At 38.0% G+C, this 25509-nt stretch overlaps 1 protein-coding gene across 1 annotated transcript in view; it reads right to left on the bottom strand.

Moving 5' to 3' along the window:
• Positions 1 to 25509, bottom strand: part of LOC150094522 (glycoprotein-N-acetylgalactosamine 3-beta-galactosyltransferase 1-like) — a 146071-nt gene that overhangs the window by 4852 nt on the left and 115710 nt on the right. The window contains exon 3 of the mRNA XM_090411903.1: positions 5215 to 5888. Coding sequence (XP_090268029.1) covers positions 5215 to 5888 — 674 coding nt within the window. The remainder of the gene's footprint in view (positions 1 to 5214; positions 5889 to 25509) is intronic.

Below are 25509 nucleotides of genomic sequence, written 5' to 3'. Positions count from 1 at the left end.
GAATTTGCAACCTTACACAGTTATCGAGCCATCTCCAATTTTGCTTCAGTCAGTATTTGCATGACAAACCGTGTCGTGATTATTTCTGCCTCGGTGAATGGAATTTATCAAATGAGGATACAGTTCAGTTTCGATTCGATCATCTCATTGACCAACAAGCTTCGAAATTCCGCTATGGTCTGATGGAATTAATAAACCCTTATTTGTCATTTCAATCGTATCCTTTTAAATGCAAATAATCATTTTCTTGCTTGCTACCTTTATGTCAATACACCGTAGATAAGTCATTGCCATTTCTAAACATATAAGTTTGTATTTTCGAATCGTTTCGTATCATTTGTGACTGAAATGATCAGCTCGAACCCAAAATTCAGATAATTCGACAGATTTCAGGTCGATATCCCCAATAACATTTTATTCAATTTCATCGGCCAAAGCGATAGAAAAATATCCCAACGGAGATGTAAAAGGAATTTTATAGCTTACTGCATTTTGCGAAACACTTAATGAGAAAAAGCGGTAGGATTTTTGCACAATATATGCTCGTTCCAATGAGGGAGGGAGGGGGGGGGTTAATGCGTGGCAAGAGAACATCCAAGAAGGAACAATACAAATACCAACGTCATGTGGAGAAATTTTCATGTTTGGATCATTAGTCCATTCGGTATTTGCATATTTTTAAATGCTTATAAATTGGTAATTTAATCTTAAAATCATTACAATATTCGAAATACGCGATGTATTCATTTTTATGCATTAGCCACATTTCTGTAAAGCCTTAGGCACTGTGATTTAATAGCTAGCAATAATTATTAATGGAAACAAATGGATTGGGGTTCGAACCGTGACATAAAGCTTCAATAAATTAATAAGTATGCAATGTTTTGGTTTTGATTCTCATATTTTAGTTCTCCCATTTTATGAAAGGCAATCCGGTGTTTGGTGTGGGCATGTCTGGCACTTTTTTTATTCATCTGCAGAAATTTCAATTTTCGTTTATTTTAATCAAGCAAAAATACGAAAATTTATGCAAAAAAATTGCAGGTGCAACAACTTCTTAAGACGTGCACATGTGATAATAGCGAGGTCATTGCAAGGGATAAGGTGAAATTTTCTATTATATTATAATTTACACTAGAAAAATTACCTCTCTTCATCAATAACACTACAACACAAAACGCCATCTTCACTATTATTGTAGTCGTCGTGCTGATACTATCAAAACAGGCGCAAAACATACTTTTAAGGTGCATAGCGCTTACTAGTGGTATTCGTCCTTATTTTATTTATTTTTGGTCTCCCACCCACGAAAGGTTGTAAACCTATAGATAAAAGAAATCCATTTTTATCATTCGTTTGTATTTTTTTTTTTTTTTTAGTAGTCCGAAAACTACTCGAGAGTGCATGAGAAAGCCACGCAAATGTGGCTTTCCTAAGCAACTTCACGCCCCTAAAAGTAGGGTGCAGGCCTCATACTGCGATGAAATCCATCTCCCACCTAAAGACAACCCACGGCGGACTGGAAAGGAAGTACGTTGAGCATTCATGTAACCAGGCCAGAATTTTGTATTAAAATCGTAATTGGGCCATTTTCAGTGACAAAATTATTACAAACGACAATAACTTTTTGAAGCCCATTGGCCAAAAATGGTTCAACAGTTATAATGAATGAAACAATCACAATATTTTTTTTAATGATCGTCTCGGATCACTTCCATTTTTGACTGTTTTTTGGGGGGAATGAAATTTTCCTCGTGCATCATTCATTCCTTTCATGAAGCCGTGTTGCTTCGCTAATATCGGTGAATATTTCGTAATGACCTATCACAAAGGGAAATTTAACGGCGTTTATTACGCAAGAAGTAGCGTTTCACAAGAGAGGAAGTTCCACGAGGCAGGAATTATTAGTGCATCACTTCAGCAACTTATGACACAGCTAATGGTGATCCACAGGCGTGTCCGGAAGACGGTTCTCCGTTCATCCCGTTTTTCGCAAATATTTATCCTCGCATCCTGAATTGTAAACTGTGAAATTATCAATCGCTTTGACGACAAAGACACCTTTGCTTCCGGACTCAAAAGGAAGTCGAACCGTATTCACAAGTTGAAATCGCTGCAGGCAACATTCGTTCAAGCGGAGAGGCCTTCGTGCACGGCAAGTACGTTTCCTGAACTGTCCGTTTAATGCTGATGAAAAAAAAAAAAAAAATCGGGAAAGGTGTGATGGGAAGCGATCGTGCACTCTTCTGTTGAACGCTTATGATCTGATAAAAACAATGTCAAACGGTCCACGCGCTGCAAATGAGGACCACAAAGACATGCTCTGTGGCGTCACTTCATCAATTCTGAAAAGAGGTTTTATTGGCACGAAGATGCAAAACTCTGTCATTAGGAATGCAAGTTCGATTAAAGCATATTGCATTTGGATTATCAGTCGCGTATTTAATGTGGGGTTTAATCTTCTCTGCGTATAAGCGGAGGAAAGATAGTGCGAAAGTGTCAGGACAACACGAATGCATTTACTTTCAACGCAACAATCTGGCGTGTAAGGTCACGTGATCAAGTTTCCTTCGGTCATGGAATGTCGGCTTTCCTCTTTGCGAAAATTTCATAAATCATCCTCCAGGAAGTGATCGCTCCCTGTGTATGTATGCTAATGCCGATCGCTGTCGTGTGTATGCAAATGTGGCGTCGATTACAATGAATGACCCGATCTCTACGAGGAAGCCATTCCTATTATACGAACATGAATCCGTTTCCACCCTGTGAACTGATGCGGACCATTAGGATATGTGTTTGATGTGTAAATATGAATTCATACTCCCCTCACCCTACATGTCATTCGTTTGTAGTTTAGTGTCATCCCCGACAGAGGTGGTCTGGGTCACATGCAACACATCCGCACTTTGTAATGCGTTCCTATTAATCTCACCCACTTTGTTTTATTTGTCATCATTCCTATTTTCTTGTCCCCTCAGGAGTCGATGTGTCATTTGCTTTGAAAAAAAAAAAAGCAAATTTTTTTTTTAAATTTGCTTTTTATAGTTCATTGACATATTAAATTATTAATTTGAGTGATTCTCTGGGACATCTACTGTTTTTACTTTTTTTTTTTTTTTTTACTTTTATAATTTTTTTTTTTTGTATTTTTTAAATTTATTTTTTACAGTTCCAAAACCAAGTAAACCATAATATTGTGATTACAATATTCTCTCCACTTCTCAAATATATAATTGGGTTCCACCTTAAGCATAGTAATACTGTAGTTATACTCTGGCTAAAAAGTTTTTTTGAAAAAAAAAAAAATACCACTCGCACGTGCAGCACTATTAATCTATAACTTTGCCTTGAAGATGCGAGAGAAAGGCGAACCGCCACATTACGAGAAAGTTATTGCTGCAATCATTGATTCAGTGGTTAGTCTAATCACTAAAGACGACAGTCGGAAATTAAACCTGTACTTTTTTCTGCTTGTCAGTGAAAGAAGAGTCAAAACTTAAGTAGATAAAGAAACATGGCAACTTCAAGGGAGTGGTGTTATTTCCTAATTTTAGTGATCTTTCACGTAGCAATTCTTTCTGCGTTCTGTGGATGAACCTTTCGTGCGCCGAGTCAACATACTCAGGAAGGTCAAACTGCAGTTTATAATTATCACAGGAAACCACTTCTAAATAAACAATATAAAAATACGAAGCCTTGATCCATCATTATCGATTGCCAATTTTAAGATTAAGAACTTTATTTAATCAAAAAATAATAATATATATAATTCTGGTAGATTAGATCCTGCACAATACGCAAGCTTTTATAGATGCTTCTTAATCTGCTGATACCAATGACATGTTTGTAGTTGTATAAAATAAAACTGATCCTACATTTTAGTTCAGATAATTACGTAGTACTATCCTGCAAACTCATCAGATGCATATCAGGAAATTATTATTATAGTTCGCTATTTAATACATATTAATCTTACGTACGAGAGGTTGCAGACTAATAGCAGATTGTTAATGTGTAATCTAATACCTCATTCAGGGTGTATTACAGCAAAACACCGTGGTGGTGAATAAACAAAGCTAACCGCTCTGGGAAAGCACAACTGAAGGGATTGTTTCTCAGGGTATGCTATTCAGGCTCTCGTGTATACAAAATCTAACAAACTTTGCTACCATATTTTCTACTGGACTCAAACCTAGTGATTAAACACATTATCGTCTTGCACTCCAAAATAGTCCTCCACCGACTTAGAGATAACAGAAGCTGACGGAAACATCTTCCTCTGCAAAAGCAGTTAACAGTACTGGCAATTATCTGAAAACATGTTAACTCTGGTATCAAACATATCAGAGTTGATATTAAACTGATTAATATTTGCAATGACCCAAGAAAGACTGGTTGGTCTAGCAACTATATCGATAGAGGCGGATAATTTAAATTTAGAAGAGCTTATAAACAGTTTTATTGTGCGATATCCCCATCGGGCAAATATTTAATTAATATTATTATGTAATTGTTTTAAATTAATGTTTCTCTTGTAATAAAAACAAAATAGCAATTGGAGATTTTCTTATATTTTTGTCTTATGGTCCACCAGGGGCGACATTTAATTGTTGGTCTCAGGGCACGATCTAATCTGGCGACGGCCCTGGCTGTTATGTACATTTTGTCAACACCTGACCCAATAGCTCACCATATTATTGAATGCTGTTTACCATAGAACCTCCTGCATTAATATGAGTACTGAAATCATTTAATGAAGTGATGTAAACTTGTAGTGGACTATGGCAAGAATAATTGTCTAAGCGTATCGACTATGACCTCGGAAAAATGCTTCATATAAAGCATAATGGGTTCCAGCCTGTCATAAAGGAATGTATGAATCCACTGGAGGGTATACTAGATGATAGACGATGTCTTGTTCATTGTTTGCTTAATGCCAAGAAGATTATTATTACTTGCGAAGCACTTTTTACACAGCACAATTGAACCAAATAGCGAGATTAGCCAGTAACTCTTAAAATGCATCTATCTAATGAAAAACTAAACTAGCAATGCTGTAGTGGTTCCTAACAGATGGTAAGTGGCACGTGATTATCTAACTATGACTAGTGAGCTAAGCAATTATGCAATAAAATGCTCAATCTAATCCTGGTTCAATCAATCATCGCATTCATTGAAAATAATTTTCGGTGCTAAGCACGACACGATACTCACCTCTTCTGTAGGGTAGTACACATACTGCCAATACCAAGAACCGTTAGGTACATGGCCCGGTATAAGGTGGTGTTCGGGCACAAACGGGAAGAACCTTCCTCTTCCTAGACTATCTCTGGAATCGCCGGCGATCACACCAACACTCTCGAGACATCTTCCAATTTCTACATCCTCCGCCCCACCACCATCTGGACGACACTTGTCCTTTTGTATCATAGCCCTCTCCACAAATCTGCGGACAGCCTCTCGACTTAAGACGTAACCAGCCCCCCCGCTCATATATCCCTGCTTGACGTATGGCTTGAACCTGCAGCCGAAGAATATCGGTTCTGAGGAATTGTGCGACATCAAGAAATACCGGAGATTCTCCACCACAACGAAAGTATCATCGTCCGCTTTCATGAACCACTCTGCATCCTGAAGGTGGTGCTCATAGATATACTGGAAGGCTTTCTTAGTCTTGTCCCAGAGATGGCTCCTGCCTTCCGAGACGTTCAGAGCGACTGTGGGAAGCGAAGGTTCGTACGATGAACTCATGAAGAGCAGCATGTTACAGCGGCGACCCCACGTGGCCTTGACGTGCTTGGCTTTTCGCTGGTGGTTAGGAGGACTTGTCATCACCCAACATAGGACAGGAACTTTCTTGGCTATTTCTTTGGCAACGATGTCCTCTCCTGCAGAAAAACAAAGAAAGTGAGACAATCTGAACAAGCAGGAAAAAAAGAAAAAAAAAACTACAGTGTTAATGTAATGCATTCATAAAGCTGAATCTCCAGTACAGTTATTATAGTAAAAGAGATCAGCTATGTCAGTTTTAGTCGATGTGTACATTCACATACCTAATTGGATTTTAGGTTTTGTTTAGTGCAAATATTACAACATAAGGTGTTACCAGACGAACATGGAACTCCACACCATAACACTGCAGTCACCTTCGCGATGTTAAGATTATTTATGAATTTATTTTATTCATTTTGGCAACTATACTAGGGAGTTTAGAGCTCGCTTTTACAAGCATCCATGTTTTTTACATATGTACCTTACGAGAGATTTCTAATACACACGCACACAGCCCTTAAGATAGAAAAGCAGTCTTTTGTCAAATGACTTGCCGAGGAAGGTAATTTTACTTTACTGTTACTTAATAAGCAAAAGAAGTAATAAGTACAAATTTGAGTTAATGAGCACGATTAATATACTGAGGGAGCGACTGAGAAAAGGATGACTTAATATATTCTGCTTAAATGAGAGCCGGGTTACGTTACCTACGCGCAATATCACCGGCGTAGGATGATATCTTCTGAAGGGGGGAGTTCTTATTGTCCGATTAAAAATAAATAAATTAGTCAGCAATTTCTCTTAGTCTTTAATTTTCGTCAACACTGGTTCATCCGGAGTAGACATGAGGTTACAAGGTGATCAGAAAAATGTCACATAGAGATGTGTGCACTGACAGTTAAACCGAATTTCATCCACAAATTTAAAACACCATTCATTTGAGCTTCTTTTATCTACAATGATCACAGTTCCCCAGTACCTTACACAGGGCCGGCGGAAGCAGGCATTCAGAGCATGCGGGCGCCACTACGAAGGGGGGCGCACGCACACGCCCGGATCGTTACAGAGGCGCTTAGATAGAAATTGCATGCGGGCGGCAAAGACCCTAGCGCCGCCACTGAGTCCTTACATGATGCAAGTCTGCAGACCAAAGTGAGTCAACTCTTCGACGCAAGAAAGTGGGTCTTCCCCCCAAAATACATTTACAACACATTTAGTTAATATATTGGCTGATTTCTGAAAAAGCTATGACGAAAGAGTTAATTGCTTATTTCATATCAGTTTCACGATGTTTAAATATACTGTTACTTTTACTAAATGTAATTTTAAGGGAGTTTTTATTCTAAAGTGCGAGAAAGGAGAGAGGATGTCTAGATAAGAGCATTGCATAATTTTATGGACATGGTCGATGAAAACGCCACCTCCAGAATTTGGCTTCTAATTCCATTAGCAAACTGACCAGTTCTTCATTGGTTCCCGATTATTGTGACACTGCATCTTTCTCAATTGTTTTTTTTTTTTTTAATCGATCAAGCTATAACCGAATAGGACCTTCGCTCCCACACAAAATCAATGTTTTTTCCCCGCATTCCAGTGTCTCCGTCATCAACCTAATAGATCTCTCCCACACGAAGCGTACTGATAGCGAGTTTTGCGATTTGTCTTTTCGGCTCAATTTCTGTCATCTTCCATGGTGATAAAGCGCCTCTGAAAAACACGTAAATTTCTGTGAATTGTTGGCCAGTCACAGCTGCTGATACGTAATCAATTGAGAACCTCAACCGTTATCTCCTACTGTACCACATGCTGAAAAAGGTCGAAGTCTACCTTTGGAAGTGACGCGCGGATTCCCATAGGTCAGAAATGGGAGCATCGTCGTAGTCCTTTTTTGCAATGTGAAAATCCCTCACAAAATGTTTAGCGACATTCAGCTATGTCCTGATGGTAATCATACACTCGATTTAATTAAGAATAGCCAAGTTGAATGTGCCACTTCAAGCCTACATCGCAGATCAGAAAACGACATCAAACCGCACTCCAAGAATATGATGAATTAACAGCTGTTTATCAGATGTGTGATTTGGACGGGGAAAAAAAGCCACGCTTTTTTTTTTATTTTTGTTGTTTATCGTGTTTGTTTAAACAGTATTTTCAAGAATATTTAAGTCATGATTTCCCTGAATCGTAAAAGTGGTGAATTGCGAAAAACTATACCCAAAACTTTAGAAAGGTTCTATCAAAGATATGGATTATTCTATTCTGCTGCTTCATTTCTCAAATTTCAAGATATTTGCCCTCAACTCTCGTGTGAATACTACGCCCTTTCTTCACGCATAAAGTGAAGAATCTGCGATATCCTTTATTATGACAAATCCGCTAAAATGCCGATTCAATGATTTTTGTATTACCCACTGCAAACACGTCTTAAGATAGAGAGCTATGCTTTAATCTCTATTCTCGTATGTAGATAACCTGAAAAAACTAGGAAATATTTTCCTAATGAGGTGATCATCTTGCTTTCATAAGTAAATAGCGGGCATTGTCGTCTGCAAAACAGTCACAGGAACATAATTATCACAAAGATATAACATTAGTTGGATCAACCTTAGTTACTTCATGTTCCTGAACAACTGAGGGAATGGTCATCAAATCTGGATAATGTGTGCAGGTAACATTAACAACTCAAAATTATAGTGCATGTTATTTTTTTATTTTTATTTGGGAGAGGTCATTCTACAGAGGAAGCAAAACTGACGAGAATTTTGTAGCAAGCAAAATAATAAATTAGTCAAGAAGCAAAAGGAAAAAACGTATTCACTTAGATTTTTTTTACGTGATTCCCCTCACAGAAGTTTAATCTGGATTTTTTTTTTTTTTTTTTTGGTCATTTCAAGCCTTCAGTAAGGAGCGCGGGGAACTCGTCTCACACTGGGTAATGAAATTCAACTCCCACCTAAAACTTTAGATGAAGAAAAGTCCCGATGAAATATAAAACCGATGGCATGCACTAAACTGCTTTCCTTGCGATGCTGTTAGGATCGTTTTGTCGGCTACTCAGCGATACAGACGGGAATAACAGATGAACTTAGTCCTGAATTCACCTATTAGCGGACACATGCGATTAATATAATGTCAGCATCTTATTGTAATTTTATGAACGACATCAAATAAAAACGATCAAAATTCCCATATATGACCCACGAAAATCAAACTGACTACGAGCGCATGGGACCATCAGAGCAACCTCGATATGCAGGGGAATCGACTCAAGTTCTAGAAATACTCGATAGTTAGAAACTCTCACGTCTTCCCGAAGTAACTCGAAGACGACTCAGGCAGTCTCATACTCAAGTGAAAGGATTTTTTCCCTCCAGGAAATTGAGGGTTTATATCCACCAAATCAGGCAAACCACCCACGTGTACTTTGTAGGCACAACACACACATCCTGTTGTAAGTACGTCCCTATTGAGAACATCTCGATCCATCACATTAAAAAGATGGCCAATGGAACTGAGAGCTGGCGATGGAGCGTGGGGGATGAGTAACAAGAAACAATCGGCTTAAGTAAACTTAAGCAGGTCGCATAATTAAGGCGTTGGGCTACTGGTTTCGAGAGGGGGGCGATATGAAGAGGTGACAGAAAAATGCAATAAACATAATAGGTCGTACTGTATTCGCCATGTCCTCATCCTCCGGACTGCACGAAATAACAGGAAATGGATTCGTCAGACATACACCATGTGATCTTTCGCCAGTTTGCTGGTAACCAATGTGACATTTCTTCATACAATTAGTCCGTTTTTAGTTACATAGCTGTTTGTGTTTTTGTTGTACAAGCACAGTACATGAAACAGTCGCCTGCTATTATACCCAACCGAGACAGCTTGTTAACGAATCCATGCGATACTTTCTCTGCCCCTCGTTCTGATCGGCTGTTGAGGGCAACAGGTTTTCGACGTTGTATTTCATTCCACATCATTTTTAATATACTAGAGACATTATCACATGTGGCGTCCCAGTAGGACACCTCATTCATATGGTGATTCAATGGCCGTGAACCCCTTTTACGGGGAGGTACGGCACCACCTCGATCCCCCCCCCCTATTTTTTTTATCCGGGCTCGGGACGGGAGTAGCTGACAATTCAGACCTATGGCTGGAGCGATTGTCTTAAGTATTCCTGGCTGTATCCGTGTGTGTTCACGGGGCCGGTTTGCCTTCTTGCGAGATGAAAAACCCCAGATAAACTGGGGGAAAACCCTGCTGCACACACCCAAGACCGGCTAACTTGACTAGTAGGACAATGATTCTAATACTCTTGCTCCCACTATCTTTCAAACATATTCAAGATCACAACCTTTGTTCATTATCACGCACTTGAATACATATCCGAGTAGGCTACTTATTACCCATTTATAGTCGATGTCAACCACGTGCCATTATTCATGTTATTGGTGGACTCCATTTGACATGAAGATTCCTAACATTTGTATATAAATATACAGATCTGTGAAAAAGGCAGAAGTGATCATTTAGCAGTTGAAACGATACACAAAAATTTCCCGCCATCCTCTTATTAAGTGATTAGCAACGAAAAATCCAACTACAATGGAAATAAAGTCGAAGTTTGGTGACAATAAAATATCCAAATTTCTCAACAGCAAGGCAAACAACGTTTGCGGTAAGCAAATCAGAGTTTAGAGAAATAACATCATTATTGTTTCTTTAACTATTAGTGTCAGCAGTCTCGCACGATCATATTATTAACTATAACAGAATACTATCAGAATCTTAAGGCTGTCGATTCCAGTCGGAACTGGTTAGCGTATGAACGTTTCTAATGAAAATAGATTTAAAATCAGCGATTTCAAATCCACTACCTGCAAGCTTAAAAAAAAAATGCATACATAATTGAAACAATTAAACACCACAGTTCAATGTAGCAATACTTCGTTTAATCAATAAAAGACAATTTACTTACGTGGAAAGAGTATAAATCTCATAATACACCCTCTGTCCAAAAAGGAACCGAACTTTTAGAAAATAGAAGAAACTAGTGACGCCACCTGTTGTATCGTTTTGTTGTCGAAAGCGGCAACCTTCGTTAGTGTTGTGTCAACTGTTTATGACATTTGTTTCATTAGAAGCCGAGTTATAATGTCAAGAGTGACGGCGTGTTTCGACGAACGGTCGGAAAATGAGTTTCAAACAGAGTGCCGCGGTTGACTTTTGTGTTAAACTTGGAACACGTTTTACCGAAACACATCAAATGTTTCAAAAAGCATACGGTGATGAATGCTTATCCCGTACTCAAGTTTACGAGTGGTTTAAGCGATTTCCAAGTGGTCGTGAGACGCTGGAGGACGACGAAAAGCTGGGCCGTCTAAAAACTGGACTGAACGAAGTTAACATCCGAAAAGTGCGCGATTTCATCAAACAAAACACGAAATCATCCATGAGATTGATTAGAGATGAATTGGGGGTTCCAAAATCAACTGTGCACAACATTTTGACCGAGAGTTTGGGCCTAAATTGAATTCGCGATTTGTTCCCCACAAGTTGACCGACGACCAAAAAAATTTATCGAACTGAACACTGCAAGGACCTCATTAAAACCGCTCGTAAGGACTCAAAACTTTCTTGAAACGATCGTTGCTAATGACGAATGGTGTTTTGAGTATGAGCCCGAAACAAAGCGCCAGAGTGCTGAGTGGAGACCATCAGAAGAGGGCCATCCGAAAAAAAGTCGCTTGGAGAAAAGTAAAGACAATACTGATTTGTTTCTACAATTCCAAGCGCATTATCCACAAAGAATTCGTTCCGCCTGGCCAAACGGTCGATGGTGAGTTTTATCTCGAAGTTTTGAAGCGATTAATAGCGAAAATTCGTCGCGTACGGCAGGAATATCGTGACGACTGACCGTTCGTCAAAACACACTGTCACTTTGGCACTATAACTCGGCTTCTAATGAAACGCAACACTAATGAAGGTTGCCGCTTTCGACAACAAAAAGATACAACAGGTGGCGCCACTAGTTTCTTCTATTTTCGAAAAAGTTCGGTTTCTTTTTGGACATAGGGTGTATAAACCACTGAAAACTTCAGCAGATTAGATAATTAATTGACAAATGTTTTTAGAAATAACAATTAATGGATTATCTAGAAAAGAAGTAACTGTATTTCTTTTCCAGATAATCCATTAATTGTCAATTTGCACAGTCATTCAGCTCTTTTTTTTTTTTCTTAAATTATTATTACTAATACCTTGCAAAGTCGACTGGCTTTACTGGCTGAGAGGTGAAGGTTTGAAGCCCGCATGTGCAATTTCATTTAAATCGATTGTTGTTACAACATTTCTGGTTACGTTACGACAATTTGGCCAGAAAAATTTACATCCAGCTATGGTTGGTAGTATATCGAGTTGGTAAATTAATTTTAAAATTTCGAGCAATCTCGTTTTCATATCCAACTAGGAGGTTTTATATTTGCTTCGTTACCTACCCAATAACGCAACTCCCCCCCCCCCCTGCATGTACACTATTGGGTATTTCCTATGCACAAAATTTCCAGTGCTAGTCACGTAATATGTGTGTGTTCACTGACGTCATCCATAATTGTAAACATTCGCTGCCGCAATCTCTCGTGACATAATTCAACAACTTCAGACACGTTTGCGATGTCTTGACTGAAGCATGTAATTGGGAAGCTCCACTCCGAGATTATCGATGGGTTGTTACTTAAAGATATAGAATTATAGTGCTCGTTGACGTACGGAAGAAAGACGTCTCCCGAACAAACCTGCAAGCAACATCATTCACCCTGAGAGAAATTCGAATTAGCATAACCAGAGCACAGTACTGCGCCACCAAGTAGAACAAATAGGCAACATTTTTACAGGAAGGAGGCAGCGCTCGTGCTGTGAGAGAATCCCGTGCATAACAGTAACTTAATTACAAGCTAGAGTACACATTCATATACTGGTAATAGTCTTCATCGCGATAATTGCATCATATATGATTTCTTTAATTTGAACAGGATCTCTTAAATCCAAGTTATTTATTGTGAGAAAAAAAAACAGTTATAACCTTTTTTTTTGTGTGTGTGTGTGTGTGTGTGTGTGCGAAGCAAGTATTTAGAATTATTATTTAGATAGAAACGAAACCGTACAATGCACCTTTCTCGTTTTTTTGGGGGGGGGTGTACATAAAAAAAAAGAAAACCTAGACATCTGAGAAAGGGGTAAAACAGAAATTGTTCACGCGTTTTGAAACTGTTTTTATATGAAAATATCAAACTATTCCATCATATTTTCAACTGCTGCTGAAAGTAACTAACCCATGTTTTAAAAGAAGTAATTTTTTTTTTGTTGAAGAAAAAAAAAAAAACTGCTCCTCAAAAGAATGCACCTGTAAATGAGGAAGATTCGAGAGCGTAAACCACCACTGTGAATGTTTATGTTTTATTTTAGTTGAGGAGAGTTCATTTTTATACTCACTAACATCCTCTTTGAAATAACCAATGCCATCTGCAGTAAATCACTAAAACAATGTTTCTGAGCTAAATCTTTCAGCGCCACACGATAGACTCTTACATACGAAAATGTACTGATGAGCAAAAAAATATTTCTGGAGAAAGAGTTCTATGTTAAAAGTGGATATGGAAAACCGAAGCAATTTTAAAATCAGCAAAACATCTTTCCGTTTGATTCCGCCAGTGATGCATCTGTTTATTCCCCTAATCTTTCTCAGAACCCTCATATCTTTTGTGGTCACAAACCATTTATCATTTCTCCAATAAACAAGACGAAATCTTTCACAATCATGCCGGGAGGAGGATTCGAAACTGCAACCGGATGGTGGCAAAGAAGACCACTCGATCACCCAGAGTGTTCGAGTGGTCCGATTTGCATTACTCTCCAATCGCGAGTTGTCACGTGACTCAACAATTAGTGCTGTTCATGCCTCCGTAGTGGCAAGAAAACCCGAGCTTTTCGACAGACCTCCCAAGAATCGTGGGAAGTGTGTCGCTGTATCATGAATTTTAAGAAAGGCGTCATTATAACTAGTGTAAATAAAACATTATCACAAAATATACACATTTCCGTGTCTTAATGGATATTTATAAATATAATTTTTATTCCTGTATTTAATCTGAACATTTAACATTCACCAGATCCCAATATTATAACTAAAATGAATAAACACTGATATTTCTAATAATGTATCAAAGGCGAGTCTATTCGTATATGAATCTAAACTTGTAGGGGATTTATATATACACACATCCACACATTAATTTGCAACAGAATATGCCCACTGCATTAAACAAGCTAGAAAAAGAGATCATGGGCTGGATAAAATCTTGAAAGAGGAGGGGTAGGGTGGCATCTTGTTATCAAGTACCACAATTAAATATGTACTTCGTCCAATTGCAGTCTACGTATACTTTATCAATACAGTTGTATTGCGACACTATAAAAGACTGCTTGGTTAGTCAGACTGCTATCGGACGAAGTACATATTTCTGATAGGAGCTTGTGTGCATTTATGGCCATAAATAGGTAATACTAGCGTCTGAATAGCTTAAAAATGGTAAAGGGTGAAACTCACCAAAACCCAGAAAACAAGAAAAAGAGATAAATGATGTTGTCGCCTATCCAAAGTTAGTCTTTTTATTATTAAATCTGGAGATAGTGGAATTTGGCTTCCACGAGTAGGTCAATCCAGTACCATTCCCCCCTCCCCCCTCACACACTCCACAAATATATTATCTCATGAATCCTTGTAAACAATGCTTCAAAGGCCCATGATTTTTGGTTTTAACTAGACTGCAATTTCACACATTTTTATTTTATTTTATTTATTTATTTTGCAAATGCTCAGTCTGAACTTCCTCTTCCCATCTGGCATAGTATGAAGTAGCATCGTCCTATCTTAAATACAACTTCTGTGTGACCAAATCATTATGATAGGACTCCGTTTCTTCGATGACTTCTGGATTGGCGTAGTTATCTTCGTCAAGGTGTTTTTTTTTTTTTTTTTTTTATTACATAGATGTACTGTTGTAACTAATTAGAAACAGTGTTGTGCTCTTATTTCAGAAAATTTGTCTTCTTTCATAACCCAGAACAAACTAACGAATATTTCATAAAAGTTTGGCCTTCTTGCCCTCAAAATAAAAGCATAACACATTCCTGCTGCACATATCAGTTCAAAGAAGTACTGCGAAGTATTAATTTAATATGAAATACTATAATATGTCAACAGAATTTATTAAGACAAAAAAGCAGAGAGATACAAGGTAAGAAATGATCTTAATTATAAAAAAAAATATATAATTATTACAATGTTCTCTTGTTTTCATAATCAAATCACAGCATGATCACGATGGGAGACCATGTAAATCCTCGGTTTTCTCGTTATGATATAGCCAAGCGTATTTAAGTCAAGCTAAAATTCAGACATTTATTATTTTGATATTTTTATAAGCATTCTTCAAACCAGTCTTTAAAATTTCTCTTGTAAGAAGGGATAACAAAAAAAAAAAAAAAAAAAAAAAGTGTTGCACCACCTGATGCGGCTTTTAAAGAAGTTGGTATACTGACAAATATACAGGGTGGTTCAAAATTTTACGTACAAACTCTGAGGGGAGGTGGAGAACATCAAAATCAACCATATTCACATAGGAAAGCATCACCGGAAGGTACTAACAGGGAAACAAAGACACAGAAATAACACAAGGCAGTAAGTAATGTAAAAAAACTTTATTAGGCGTAACTGAACAGTTCAATAGGAGTTGGATACATAATAGGGTCAACGAGGTGCATGTCTGTAATCTCAGCGTTCGTAAAACGACGCATGTTCTTCGTACGACGTCGAAACCTTGAATGAGGAAGTCCCAATTGCTCGCCTTGAGCGCTGGGAACAGCGCCACCTACCACTTTCGGGTGGCGTTTCCGCTGATGCTTTCCTATGTGAATACGGTTGATTTTGGTGTTCTCTACCTCCCCTCAAAGTTCGAACGTGGAATTTTGAACCACCCTGTAGATGTATGTGGTGGGAATAATACTGTACTTTATTTAACTTTTGTAGTAAATCCGACCATTGGTGACTGGAAAGCGTCAAACCAAACGACAGACTATTTAGTCAACTTGGCACTACTCAAATTACTTGATAAATTTTACAAGCAAATCATGTCCAAAAAATAAATGTAAAGAAAGAAACAGTAATATGAAATTTGGTGTTTCGTTAGCGCTCTAAAACATTAAATCCAATCCTCCCCCAACCTCAGGGAAGACAAAAAAAAATATCGATATGAATAAAAACAATGCATGTGTGAACTACTTCACGTGCACACAGAGTTAAATGACCTAGCGACAATAACTGAGGGGTTACTGGACTTCGGGAGAAAAATATTGCTAACAAATCAAATGCAGAGATATGCATGCTCACGAAAATTCCGAAGCACTTAACCGGCTGAGATATTTATCAGCAGATGCTGACGTGTTTAACACTGATCTTTCAGTTCAGCTTTGTTGTTAAGACGTAAATCATGTGACCAGGTCATTACGATAGGACTCCGTTCTCAGTCATTTAGATTGGCGTAGATTTTAAGAGATATTTTACTTAGTTGGGCTTTTATTTCTAACTCGCAAAAAAGTCTTAAATTTTAAATAACTTCTCAGAGAATCTAATAATAAAATAAAATATTTAGAAACAAACGTAACTACAAAGATGTAACAGGATGTTATGATCGGTTTAAGCTCTACGATAGGGGTTCAAGGTTCATAATAAACAAAACATTTACACTCGTTATGTGAAGCAAAGTAAGATTTGAACTGATGCAAATATAAATAATCAATTTCTTGATATATTCTAAAGGAATGTTCAAGCTACAATCACAGCGTTGTATGAATAAGTTTACATTATTATTAATCTCCTATCCACAATTTTCCTCCAAATTAGTGTATTACTTGCTAGCAATCCAATATTGTCATATCTAACATCTCGTGGCACTTCTGAATCTTGCTAGCAATTCTAGGTGAATCAATCCACCTAGACGTTGGTCTTCCTCAGGTCTCTTTCCTGCCATCTTGGTATCAAACACCTGTTTTGCTCCCATTCTGTTGAAGTGGCCACACCATCTTAAATTAGCTCAGCTTACACATTCTTGAATGCTAACAATGTCATATTCTTTCTCATATCTCCATTTTTAATATGATTCAGCCATTGATGCCATCGGTTCACTCCCCTAATTTTTCTCAGACACTTAATATCTGTGGTCTCGCTTTATTTCTAACCCAACTCTCTCAGATCCTAACTTAAAACTGGTTTGAACACTCTTGTATACTGCTAGTTTGGTGTTTTGGTTAATTTCTATCTTCTATATAAATTTATTCAGCATGGCTACCCACCATGCTAGCTTTGCCTATTCTGTTTATTAACTTGCTATCTTCACTAAAAACTGTGCCTAAATAGCTGACATCTTTTACTTGTTCTATAGGTTTTCCATTCAGAATGCAGTTGATTGTCAGTGTTTCTACCTGTTTTCACAGTTTTGGTCTTTTTGTTGCTGACTTTCATGTCATATTTGTTATAACTGTTATTCCAAGAGACTCGCATGAGATGTGCTTAGGAGTACACCATCATCTGCATAAAGGAAATGGCTAAGTTTGACATCTCCCATTCGAATATATCAGGCCTAATGTCACTTTCTTTCATAATTGTGATCAATATAGTTGATTAATAAGAGTGGAGATGATGTCACTTTTGTCTTATACCAGATTTTACATCCAACCATCTTCCAATATTACTTCCTTAAATTTTGACTGCTGCTCTGTATAACGTTCCATTTACTCCGTATAAGTTGGCCGAGTGGTTCCCGTATCCGCTATCCAGCTAAGAGGCAGCGGGTTCGAATCCCGCCAAAGGCATGGATGGTTGTGATTGTCCTATTAACCATTTTCAATATGCACTGCTGTAATCTGTGTCCTTGCGTATTACGACCTTTGATGCCTTTGCATCATTAAAAAAAATCAAATTAACTGCATATAACTGTAGTGATTTGAGAAGCCTTTCCTGATCTACAAAACGTAAGTACAGATCCTTGTCATATTTCCATGATTTCTCAATTATTTGTCGTAAAGTGAAATTGCGATCCTGACACCCTCTATTTGGCCTGAATTCAGCTTGTTCTCAACCTCTTTTCACGTATGCTTACATAAATCTTACTGAAACACTCAGTAGAGAAAGTCCCCTGTAATTCTTACGTTAAGCTTTATTCCTTATATATGAGAACTATGAAAGTTCTACTTCAATTATCTGACAATTCGACCTTCTGACAAGGCCCTCTAAATTATGCCGTGTAGCCACTGCAAGGCTGAATAACATCTATTCTAACTGCTTTTAAACATTTCAAGTTTTTTTATGACTTTTCCTACCTCAAGTATTTATGTACTCCTCTTTGCATTCCTCTTGAAAATGTTTTCTAATATGGCTCTGTCGCTGCTTGTTTCGTTTGTTCAAAGTAATTACTCTAGACATCTAGGATACCTTCAGTTTTCATGGCATCTTTGATAATTTTTTTTATTTTCATTTAAAATTTTATTTTAAAAAAATTTATAAATAAAATAATATTATAAAATGTAAATATTTTATAAAATTTTATTATTTAAAATTATATAATTACAAGGAGATGAAGCTAATATTAATAGAATATTATGTGTTTCAACAAAATATTATTATTCGTGACACCTCCAAGGAGTCCGAAGACTCATCGCGGGAAAACACCTACTGTACAACTCTACGTCTCCACTACTAACACAGAACCTCTACTACCAATTACCTACATCAACGCCATCTATTGCCCACAACAACAACCACCACCACAGCTAGTATTTTTTTGTCTGCAAATTGCGTGTGTTCTGAAGGGCCGATTTGCCTGTATGCGGGATGTATGTATATCTGTGTGTGTGTGTGTGTGTGTGTGTATATATATATATATCGTACACAATATATACTAACAAATGTTCAGAGATAGTGCAAGTTCTTATTGGGAACCAATATTAAGTTAATTGTTTTTATTATCCACTACTTATAGCGCGAATGTTTTTGCTATTAATTATACATATAGAGAAGATAAGTTACAAATAAAATACAGCTATATTTCTGAAAAATAACCGAAATTATTGTGTTATAGTTTTTCCCTAAACGTATTCTACAAACTATTTCTCAAAATATAAATTTTAATTCAAGTTGGCAGTTATATTTTAAGTAGTAGCATTTCTGCATATTTCGAATCCAAAAATTCAGTTGTATGCAGTGCTCATATCTAACAATTCAACGTGTACTGAGTTATCATATGCGACAGTTACCATAGAAACGGACATTGTTAACGTGCAACTTCCGGTTAAAGAAAAACAGCCACTGAAAGAACCATTCGTCAAAGTGAAGGGGTAGAATAAATGTGGCGGAAAAGAAAACGTAATACCTCGCTGATATTAAATTCTCCAACGAACGCAACTATCTAACCACCGTGTACCTGGGGGGGGGGGGGCACTACAGTTCAGAATTTTACTACGAAATAAAATCGCATTTCCCATGAAAGATCGTAACTGTACAGAAATATCGATATTCAACATTTAATCATTTAATGAATGATTAAATGTTGAATATCGATAAAACCTGAATCATTTAATCAAGTTTAACAAATAGCATTATTAATAATACTTAGTTGAGATGAGGATGGAAATAATACAGCACCAGTAACTGCAATATTTACGTTTTAAGTGCTCTAGGAATTTATCGTTTGTTTTTCGGGGGGGGGGGGCGGTATTATGGGGATAAGAGAACAGATTACAGCAGCAGCACTTCCCACTCCAGCGAATTCAATGTTGGACATTCCATAGCGTTTAGCAGGTAATACTGATAAGGAAATGACATTAAAAAAAAAAACTGTTGTTTTGCTTCCTTGATATTTACAGTGACATGTGTGAACGTGAAGGATTCAGCTGGAAGAGTGTTGAGAAGTATTGTCTCATGCAACTCATGACGTGATTTTCGTCTTGCCAGTCATAAGTGGGCACCACAACAGGATCTTAGAATCGGCAAACATTCCACGCGCAGGTGGTTTCCTTTGAAGACTGGGGGGGGGGGGGGGAACTCATTTGTATCAGTGCCACAGCCGGTGTTGCTTGTTTATTGCAACCACTTCCAAAGTATCATTAATTAAAATGAGGAAAGTGAAGTTCAGCGACCTTGAACAGGCCATTATTACACCATCCCGCACCACGTCAGTTGGAGTTAGAAAACACCCTGCAGGTTCTACGAAACTTGGTAGACATTTCGTGCATCTGGGATGCAATGGAAGCATTAAAAGGAAACATCTGGCAGGAAAATATCGCCTTTTGTTCAACACTGTTGCACAAAACGGTTCTGAAATATTTACTTGGGCTAAGACCAAACACGACAGTTGCCATGGAAATTGTTTAATGCACAAGAAGAGTGCAAGGGGACATTTCTATCAGGAAGATAATATGAAATACTCCAAGGCTGAACATTTGGTTAATTAATCTTTCATTATATGCATGAATATAATAGTTTAATGGAGATATTAAAATTAAATACCGTTTGTTAATAATTAATCCTTACAGAAGAGGAGGAATAAATCATTCTCACGTAAGAAAAACACAGCGTGCACGAACTTTGTTTTCGCAGATGACGACATAGACTAAAAACATTGACTAAGCAACCATAATAATAAATAAAGCCGTGTCAGGTTGCGACCTTCGTGTCGGGTGGCAGTGAGATTAAGCCGAAACAAGTTTAAAACAAAATGATATACAATTACACAAGCAAACAGTAACTTCCGAGTTAACACTGCGCAAACAAAACTAGCGTTTAAGCACTTAAAGAGAGAAGCAAAGGCAACGTTAAAAAAGGAAAATCGAGGTCATTGTAACTTGAAATGTAAGATGGTATGCTTCACTAGCTTAAGCATCGTAATAATTCTGTGGATTCAGAATAAATATGTGATTACGAAACTGACGCACATCGAACAACGCTCCTTCGGGCGCCCATACCAAGAATGTCTTCACTTTGTCTTATAAAAAAGTCAAGAGATAAAAAGTATCTTTTTTTTTTCTTTGAAAATAAGTCTGAAAAACAGGATGCGTCTTATACGCAGGTACTCCGTTTTTTTATTACTTGCATTTCTGGAAATTTTCTCTGTTCCGAGTTACGCGATTTCTTCCTTGCGGTGTGTGAGAGCATTCCAGTTATGTAGAGTTCAGTGGATACGCATGCGCTGTCATCGACGATCACAGCTGTGTTCCTGTTCTTTTAAACCTTCCAATTGTCGCGGTTGTTGTGATCGGTGATAAATTTCTGCCATTAAAGTTTCTCTAAATTTCTTGTCAAATTATGGCTGAAAAACATTGCGTACAAGCTACGTGTGATTGTATATGCTAAAGAACATGGAAACAGGGCTGCAGAGAGGCATTTCTGGCCACCCCCAACTGAGAAAATGATAAGAACTTGGCGGAATCAGGAAGAGGATCTCAAAAATCTTTTTTTCCTAAAAAAAGTGTACAAAAGGGGGGGGGGGGGTCTTATACGCCGACAAATACGGTAGTTTTGGTTTCAAAAAATATAAAATATTTTGTTTTAACTTCGAAAATCATTAGATGAAAGGATAATAAAATTATTTATCATCATCTCTACTTATAGTCATTTCAATGCTTGGTTTTGAAAGTTTAAAAATGTCGAATACTAACGTACAACTCAAATATTTTCGAAACTTTGTTTAGCTGTTTGCCACTAGGCTACAGCAAAATGAATATTATCGACTACTATTTCTAACAACGTTTTTTTTTTTTCCTTGTTTGTTCATTCCTACTATTAACGTTTAACAAGAATATCTCATTTTAGGAATTCAGTTTCTTTGCTAGTCAATGGTTAAGAGTGACTGAGCTCGCGTTAGCTAATACTGCGAGTTCAGATATATGAATTCGAATTGAATATTACTGCATAGTCCACACGTGCAGCCAATGCTCACTATACCTGTGTGATAGTCCCATAAAAGTCCTCTTTGCTTTTCAAGACGTGAGTCATTCAATAGGACAGTCACGCATCTGGTTCAAAACGCCGCCTGGCGTCAAATCACGTGTATAGGATGCGAGTAGGCTGTATAAAGGTGTTTTATAGGGGTGGAGGGATTTTTTTTACAGGCCTCAAGCCTTAGATGCTTAAGCCTTAACTCAAACAGCGATATGCAAACATGAGGAAATATCAGAAGGGTCAAGTAGAGAGGTCGTGTTTCAAATCAGTTAGTTATTCTGTCACTCAGGAAATCGCCAAAAGAATCACCAGAGTCTGATATTACTTTTTGTCATTGTTTTTGTTTACACTAAAATATCGCGTAGAATATTCAGCCGTAATGAACCAACTCTTTAAAGGATTGGGATTTAGCAAAACCAGCTTTGTAACCTGAAAAAAAAAAAAAATTAAATTAAAAAAATCGAGTACAAATAAATCTCCACTCTACAGAGTTCAGATTTGAATTCGTGCATGGTGTTAAGCTAGTGAAACGGCATGGCTATTCTAGACGGACAGTTAGCAGTGCAGCCTGACAAAGTTGAAGCAATGAGCATTATCGTTTCTGTGTACACTCCTTCCATTCCCACAAAATCAGCTAATTATAAGAACTGTCGCTGCGTTCAGGCTTAATCGTAATGCACATGTAATTGGCGTTTCACTGAGCAAGGAAATATCAAGGTTGAAGAGGCGAGCATGCCAAGATGGGGTATTGTTCTCACGATTTTATTAGTTCCGGTTCCCCATACCAAGCAATCAAGACAGTGTGATAAATCAGTAACTCGTGCTACCTTACATATATTATCAAACTTAATTCGGGGAAGACTTCATTCAAAAACGGTGTTGGAGACAAGGCATTAATATGAGCGTGGTTTCAGGACAAGGTGTTCAAATTCTACAACTGAAGTTGCAGAAATAAATTAACAACGTTTGGAAAGACGGTGGATTAGACCAGAGTCAGAAGTGTCTAATCCTGACGCTGGTAAAAAGCGACATGATTTTAATAACCGACGTGTTTACCACATGCGGACATTGACGGAAACGTAAAAACACAGCTGGCCACTGCATTTGCATCCTCTGTAATAATGACACTGCCATGAAATAGGGAGAGTAAATCTAGTCTGGTAATTTCCAGGGTACACTAATGTACTGTCTGCTAACACCTAATTCACAGTAACTCGGTAATCGGTCGGATATCAAAGACAGCACCACCCAGCCCTGAAAATTACCTGAAAAGTCTAATCTAAACAAACGGCTCGTTCGAACGGTATTTACCGGATCAAAATCTTTACAACATTGTTTTAATTCCTCCCCTCTCCACATCACGATGGATGTGTGAAAGGCAGATTAATTCCCTTTTCCAGTTGTTTTCCGACTGCCAACAAGAGCTCGTCGGAAATGATAAGCTAAGCGTACTGCTAGGACGTCACGAGACAGTCGTTGAAAGGAATACTTAAAAAGATAGTCACGATTTCCCCCCCCCCCCTTACGTAAATGGAAATGCGTTTTACGTTTCTCTATTACCTCGCAGCGTCTGTCGAAGTGCGGATCACAGTATAGCAATATAAGTATGGAAATAAATTGAGGGAATCATAAAAGGACGTCAGTGTTCGATCAAAAAACGAATTTAAAATTATGAAATTCACTGTTTGGTTGCCAACTACAAGTATCGAAGTTAGCCTACCTTTAATGTGATTTTAATGCAAAGAAATCTTAACTGATGGCTTGTTGATTGGTTGTTTAATTTTGCTAAGCAGCAACTGAAAACATGATGTGCGTTATTCCTACCTGACGTGTTAAGGTCTGTTTGGGGAAACCACACCTTCCGAGAAGGGAGATGGGACCCAGTAATCCTGCAAATTCACTTTCAAACCCTTAAAAATTTCCCCGCATCTTAAATAGAATTCGAACTGGAGTCTTTCTGACCGAAAAGCAGAGTTTTGGTGAGAGGTGAAAAAGGTGTTGGAAAATAAGGAAAAATTTTAAGTTCTCGGGAGTTGGAAGAGCGTGAAATTAGAAAAAGACGTAATCTTTATGGTAATCATTGTCCAAAAGGAAAGAAACAACCGGCATGTTTAGATGGTGGGGTGGGATGGCGTGGCGCTGTTTCAGTGTCGCTAAGATAGCTTGTCATATACAAATGCATGTGTACATCTATAACCTGAGTGTTCCCTATACGGTTTGCATATAATGAGAAAGGTAAAACTGCGAACCCTGTATGAGACCCAGCAACTTGCTCTCAAAAGGAAATGTCTTATTAATGTTGTCTCGTACTAATACGGGGAAGTTTTTCCGGAGGGGATTATCAACGGCGTAATAAATTGTGTTCGCGTGAAATTTTGTTATAATAATAACTTAGCCCATCCACGGTACTATAGGTTTACCACCTCTAGTTAGCACAGTTACAAAAATTAATTAAATCTGCTTAATTTTTTAAACTTTGGGATGACTAACTTTCCAAGAAATGATAGCTACATCCCAGTCTACAAACCCAATCTGGACCTTTACTACAATTATATAGCACCTCTGTCATGGCTACAGATTTATATAATTGTGACTTAAGACGAAGCTAAAATAATGTCCAAAAAATGCTGTTTTCATTGACAAGATCTACTGTCTCAGAAGTGGCATTTTACGCTCGTGTAGAGACTAGCTCATGACAAGGATAACTCGGCTAACCATTCCACTAACGTGAAGCAGAAGTTATAGTAAAAAATCGGTATCGTTATTATATATTGCAACAGCGCAGTGTACACTGAGCTGTTGCAATATATTGTGGAGGAACTTGAGTGGCTTGGATTGTGTTGTGCTACTTCTACTCATGCTCACGAGAAGAAACAGCCACCCCGACATCAGCACAGAATTATCGCCGAAGCTGTTAGGCAATAAAAATTCATGTCATTCGTGAGTTCTTCGGCTGGTTTGGCAATTCGGAAGGAAGAAAAACAAAATTCGAACAGAAGAAAGCAGCCTGAATGAAATCAGGACCGCGGGGAAAATTGCATAACCATCAATGGCATCGACCTGAATGGCACTTTCTAATTACGGGAAGTTCGTCAGTACTCCGAGGACACTCAGCGGCGACCGAAGGAGAAAGTAAAGACTGCACCACCTCACATGGGTAATTAGACCGTGACCGTGACAGGGGAACGTACGGAGTCGAACACTAACGGAGGGAAAGGAAAGGGTTACGCGTTAGCAATGGGAACCAGTTTGACAGCTTTCGGTGGACCACGTTGCGAGCGACCTTCGCGCGCTTGCTTTTCCCCTCCCAGAGGCGATGCATAATATTAAGCAACAATCCATTGGACGGTTTCCTTCTGGGAGAAAGCGAAACGATTTTGCCTTAACCTCAAGCGACTCTGCTAACTCAACTTGAGTTCGCATCTCAAACCCCGTTTTCTGATGACGTTTTTGGCCAAGAGGCCGAAGACACTCCTACTTCTTAGTATTCCACTATGAAGAGGAAGCGCGTAGTTTATTATCGGTAGAAACAATTTGGATTTGATAGAAAACAGGCCCCCCGGCAACATATGCAAGTTCTGTTAACAGATAGTTTGCTTCTGCTAAATAATATTCATTGAGGAATAAACAGCATACGACAGCTCCACGAAGTGAAAATGTGGCCTTTTTTGTTACCACCATCA

The sequence above is a fragment of the Typopeltis vanoorti genome, chromosome 22, assembly GCF_054136105.1.
Source record: "Typopeltis vanoorti isolate ZY-2024b chromosome 22, IOZ_Tvanoo_1.0, whole genome shotgun sequence".
In the NCBI taxonomy this organism is placed as follows: Eukaryota; Metazoa; Arthropoda; class Arachnida; order Uropygi; family Thelyphonidae; genus Typopeltis; species Typopeltis vanoorti.
This window is presented reverse-complemented; position numbering and strand designations above follow the sequence as displayed.